At 50.5% G+C, this 5,394-nt stretch overlaps 1 protein-coding gene across 2 annotated transcripts; it reads right to left on the bottom strand.

Moving 5' to 3' along the window:
- Positions 1 to 383: 383 nt before the first annotated feature.
- On the bottom strand, positions 384 to 2,224 carry LOC124674664 (indole-2-monooxygenase-like). Of its 2 annotated transcripts, XM_047210711.1 has the most exons (3): positions 1,212 to 2,224; positions 755 to 1,099; positions 384 to 712 (listed from the first exon to the last, which is right to left on the bottom strand). In XM_047210711.1, the coding sequence occupies exons 1-3, from the start codon at positions 2,154 to 2,156 to the stop codon at positions 473 to 475; spliced, it is 1,530 nt and encodes a 509-aa protein (XP_047066667.1). In that variant the 5' UTR covers positions 2,157 to 2,224; the 3' UTR covers positions 384 to 472. The 2 variants fall into 2 exon arrangements, with proteins under 2 accessions (XP_047066667.1, XP_047066666.1); XM_047210710.1 differs by having other exon boundaries at positions 384 to 1,099.
- Between the last annotated feature and the right edge of the window lie 3,170 nt (positions 2,225 to 5,394).

Genomic DNA, 5,394 nt, shown 5'->3' with positions numbered 1-5,394 from the left:
TAGCACAAATTTGAGGTGGTGTATGTGCTTTACTTTGGGCACTCTGGAATGTGAGAAATGATTATATCTTTAACAAGGCAAAATCAACTTCTTTTATGAAGGTTATTCCTTTGGCTACCTATTGGATCCGTACGTGGTCCTACCTACAACCAATGGAGAAGCGATAGGATTTGGTTACTGGGTGCAACCGGCTGGAGATGGTTGCTCAGGATATATACATCTAGTGCAGCTGACGTTTTGATCATAGGATAACATGTTGATGCAGAGTCATTTCATGCTTTCCTTTCTTTTTAGATGGTTGGTACATTTATCGACCCTGTGCGACCCATGATGTAATTTTTATATGACTTGGATTCATTAAATAAGGAAATAAAGAGCGCTATCGATGTAGGGGTTGGGGCGTTGTCTCCGTTTCGGAAAAAACAGCATCAACTAACATGTCGTTACAAGTGTACATAATTTATGACAAATATTATGAACAACTAACATGTCTTGATCTTGGGACAAGAAGTAGCTTCTGCTTTCGACGCACCGTCATCCCGAACACATCTGTCATATCAATGTCCTCGTGCCTCATTCCCATAGGGGGCGCCCAGTCGAAGCAGTAGACAAGGTTGGCGAGCATGATCTCCACGGTGGACATCCCGAAGTTTATCCCAGGACATATCCGTCGCCCACCACCAAACGGCAGGAGCTGGAAATCTCTCCCCTTGAAGTCGGGGGCCACGGCGCCTTCGAACCTCTCAGGCATGAACCTGTTCGAGTCCTCCCACGACCCGGCGTCTCTACCGATAGCCCAGACATTGATGATGACGCGGGTATCAGTGGGGACCGTTAGGCCATCAATGACACATGTCTCGACGGTGAGGTGCGGGAGGAGAAGCGGCAGCGGCGGATGCAGCCGGACGGTCTCCTTTAAGACGGCCTTTAGGTAGGGCATGCGGCCCAAATCGTGCTCCGTGACCATCTGTTGGTCCTTGGGTGTGTTGTTCCTAACCTCAGCTTGGAGCTTGGCCATGAGGTGTGGCTTCCGCATGAGCTCAGCCATGGCGAACTCCAGGACTACGTATGACGTGTCTGTCCCAGCTACAAACATGTCCTGCACGGATTCGGTCTAAAGCGTCAGCAGCAGCACTGTTCGATATAGGGAGTCGTTGTGGCTTTATTAAGAAAGAAAAAAACGCGAAAGCCTGTTATGAGTAAGTACTTACTATCAAAATGGCCTTGATATGCTGCCTAGTGAGGCTGTACTCGTGCTGACGGCTGAGGAGCACATCTACGAAGTCTGCATCCTGATCTTCGTGTTGCTGCTCTAGCGACGACGCTCTGTTGGCATGGTCCTCGATGATCCTGTCGAGCAGCTCGTCCCACCTCTTCCTCAGCCGATGCATCTTGGAAAACAGCACTCGCGAGAGCATATCCACCTTGGCCAGGCTCGGGAAGTAGTCCTGCGGGTTGAACCCCCCGAAGGCGGCAACGTTGCCGTCGATCACCTCCCGGAACAGCTCGTTCCGGCCTTCCTCCCGGAAGAACTTGCCCGACACGGCGCGGCACGCGATGTCGTTGGTGTAGGTGCTGAGCAGCTTCGTCATGTCCACGGCGGCGCCGGTGGCCGCCGCGTCCTGGATCTTTGCTATGACCAGGCGCACCTCCTCCTCGCGGCCGTGGCGGAGCGAGAGCACCTTCTTGGCGCTGAGGAGGTGCGTGGTGAGGAGTTTCCTCATCTGCCGCCAGAACTCGCCGTAGGGGGCGAAGGCGATGTCGGCGCCGTCCAGGAGGGTGTCGGCGAACGCGTTGTGCGGGCGGTTCGCGAAGACGTGGTCGTGCGTGCGCAGGACCGCCTCGGCGGCGTGGGGGGTGGACACAACGAGGTTGAGCACCTGGCCCAGGCGGAGGAGCATGAGGCCGCTCTCTCCGTGCTTGGCGGCGAGGGCGGCGAGGGAGACGTGAGGGTCGGAGCCTATGAGGTGCATGTGGCCGATGAGAGGGAGCTTGCTGGGAGGCGAAGGAGGGGGGCGCTCGCCATGGACGGATGCTGCTTGCTCCCCGCGTGCGAAGTAGTGTCGTCGTTGCAGTAAGAGGAGGAGAGGGAGGAGCAAGAGATAGAGCAATAAAGCTTGTGGAGTTAGGAATAGTGGTACTAGGTGAGCCGCCATGACGATCTGCTTGGTAACAAAGAAAGCTTTGCAGTATTCTGCATTTATAGCTGATCGAAAATTAGCGAGTGGGACCAATCAGTCAGTCAGAAAATAAAGATGCTTATACGAAAGAACTCTGGTGGATCTGACCATTAGCTAGAAGGCATATAGCAGCCAGACAATTGTGAATTGTATAGATGGAGACGTCTACCACGCAACAATATGTAAGTGATGACGATGGTTCCCGTCTGAACGACTACTACGTACTCCCTCCGTTCTTTTTTAATTGACTCAGATTTAGTACAACTTTATACTAAATTTGAGTCAATTAAAAAGGAACGGAGGGAGTAGTACTAGTACTATTAGTCACCGTGCGGCGGTACTGGGTTAAAGTAGTATATCCCCTCCACCAGCCGTGTGCGACAGGGAGTGTGAAAAGAATAAACTACTGATAGCTTTGGACATATTTTTAGCAGCCATCTTTTTTACGAGATATTCAGAAGAACCGGATGAGGTACCTCCTTGTCAGGTTTATCAAGAAAATCCACTACAGATAGGTGCCATGGGAAGAATATAAGAAACAAGGACAATCTGATGCCATGAAAACCGTATCATATTGTAGGAAAATTATCTAACGCCATACGTTGGCTATGACGGAGAACGACGTCTACGTACTCGGCCTCCTCAGCTTCTCACATCCAATTAGAGGGCTCCTTTCCGAGGTTTGAGTCGGCCAAGATCTAGGCCTTGGTGCTTCTCATGGCCAAATTTGGCGCTAAATAGCGTTGGATTAGATGAAAGTTTGGTGTGGGGAGCGCTAAAGTTTCAGCCGTCTTCTCAGGTAGACGCCCGGTGATCGACGTTTTCACAAATAACGTTTTACAGTTCTGTGAATTTGATAAATTTTGCCAACATTTGGTTTATTTTTACAAATAAACGTTACAGTTCAACAAAACAAGCAAATAATTTGACAAGTTTTCAAACAAATCAAATGGAAACTAGTTTGTGTTGCTTTGAAGCCTCCATATGTGCTCCACCAGATCATCCTGCAGCTGTTGATGCATTGCGGAGTCTCAAATCTCCTGATGCATAGCGATGAACGCAGCCCACGATGCCGGCACCTGGTGATTAGGCTGTACAAGAGGGCCATCTCTGTCATATGGTGCAGTTTGTTCGCTCAGAGGAACTGGATACTTTCGCTCATTCTCGATAATCATGTTGTGTAAGCACACATAACAGTTCATCACCTCCCACATTTGATCTTTGGATCAACTCAAAGCGGGGAATCGGACTACAACAAATCTCCGCTAGAGGACACCAAATGCATGGTCGACGTCTTTTCGGCAACCTTCTTGTCCTTGACAAACTTCACCTCCTTCGGGAGGACGGGGCTTGAGATAGACTTCACAAATATTGCCCACTTTGGATAGATACCGTCTGCAAGATAATATCCTTGTTGTACTGCCGGCCATTGATCACAAAGTTAACCGGGGAGCATGACCATCAACAAGCTTGGAGATGATCGGCGACCACTGCAAGACGTTGATGTCGTTGTTGGATCCCGGCATACCAAAGAAGGAGTGTGAAATCCAGAGATCATGGATAGCCACTACCTCAAGTATCACAGTGCAGCCTTTTTTGTGACCCTTGTACATTCTCTGCCAGGAAAACAGACAGTTCTTCCATTTCTCATGCATGCAGTCAATGCTTCCAAGCATCTCTAGAAATCCTCGAGCTTCATTGAAAGCGAGGATCTTAGCAGTGTCTTCGACAGTGGGTGATCTCAAGTAGATGTCCTCGAACACTGCTATCACCGCCTTGCAGAACCGGTAGAAACAATCAAGGGCGGTGGACTGCGCCATCGGAAGATAGTCATCGGCAGAATCACCAGGAGTTCCATATGCCAGCATCCGCATAGCCACAGTGCACTTTTGGAGGACGAAAACCCAGCCATGCCGGTGCAATCCAACTTGCATATGAAATAGTAGTCGTACTCTCGAAGGGCATACACAATTCTCAAGAAGAGCTTCCGGCTCATCCTGAAATGACGCCTAAAAACAGTCTCACCATGCAATGGATTGTCGGCGAAGTAGTCGGTGTAGAGCATGCAGTAGCCCTCCATTTGTTGCCTCAGCCTGCACTTCCGGCGACCTGGTGCCGACCCACCACGGCGACCAATGGCCTTCTCGGCGTACAAGCCGGACAGGCAAGCTAGGATCAACATGTGCTCCTCGTCTTGGGCGGCGGCTGCCATCTCTTCTTCGAAAAGCTCGGCGAATATTTGCTCCTCCTCCTCGTCGGAGTCCATGTCCAGCTAGGAAATAGGACGAACACCAGCCGGGTGTCTCGACAAGGCGCTACGCGAGGGAGTTTCCCGATGGCGGAATATAGGCAGACGGCACGATGGACGGCGGAGTATAGGTTGTTGGGTGGAGGGACAGTGGATTTCAGGCAACCGGCCGGCGGATTAGCGAGCGGTGGTGCCGGTGGCGACAGAGCAACGAGAGGGGAGGGGGGATTTGCAACGAGAAAGTGGTGGGGTTCGTGTGTTTTCTCGCCAACAGAGCAGGCTCATCCCCGCTTTTCTCTCATCCGGAGTCCACGAGCGCACGCTGGAGGGCTGGGATGGCCTGGGCTCTCCGGATGGATTAAGGGCCTATTCCGGGGGGAAATGAGGAACCGGGGGCGCGATTGCTGGTGATGCTCTAAGCTCTTTGATGGGCTTCTGCTGCACAAAGCTCATCCACACCGCCGACCTACTTGCCATCAAAGGATAGGCACATGACCCAACTTGTGAGCTTTGCCTCTCAGATCCAAAAATGGCCTTGCATCTTTGCAAAGATTGCCTAATCACCATGGGAGTATGGAACACTACTGACGCTTGTCTGGTCCACGGATCACATTGGACCCATCTCCCAATCTACCCGTTTAGTGTACTTCTATATATACCCCATGAGGGTCATCACAATAAACACGAATAAATTATTAGGGTTCTACAACTTTCTATATAGTATCAGAACAGTTAGTCTCACGACGCGGATCCTAGTTCCTCCCACCACTTCCGCACCATGCCGCCCCCGGGAAGATTAATCTCGTCAGGGGCGCGGCACCCGATCACAATCAAATATTAGATCGGTTCTTAGACCTTCAAAATCTTATTTCCAATTCCTAGTTAGGTTCAAGAGAAAATTGGCTACATGACACTATTATGTTATTTTACGTTGTTTGCTAAAACACACCATTTATTTGTGTATTT

This window comes from Lolium rigidum, chromosome 7 (genome assembly GCF_022539505.1).
Source record: "Lolium rigidum isolate FL_2022 chromosome 7, APGP_CSIRO_Lrig_0.1, whole genome shotgun sequence".
NCBI classification, from domain to species: domain Eukaryota; kingdom Viridiplantae; phylum Streptophyta; class Magnoliopsida; order Poales; family Poaceae; genus Lolium; species Lolium rigidum.
Note: the sequence above shows the minus strand (reverse complement) of the source record. Positions and strands in the feature narration are given on the sequence as shown.

What these genes read in the sequence shown, in the direction of transcription:
- LOC124674664 (XM_047210710.1), bottom strand. Translation starts at nt 2,156, where the DNA reads ATGGCGGCTCACCTAGTACCACTATTCCTAACTCCACAAGCTTTATTG. An exon ending in ATATCAAGGCCATTTTGATA is followed by an intron (nt 1,100 to 1,211) that starts GTAAGTACTTAC and finishes GAATCCGTGCAG; the next exon opens with GACATGTTTGTAGCTGGGAC.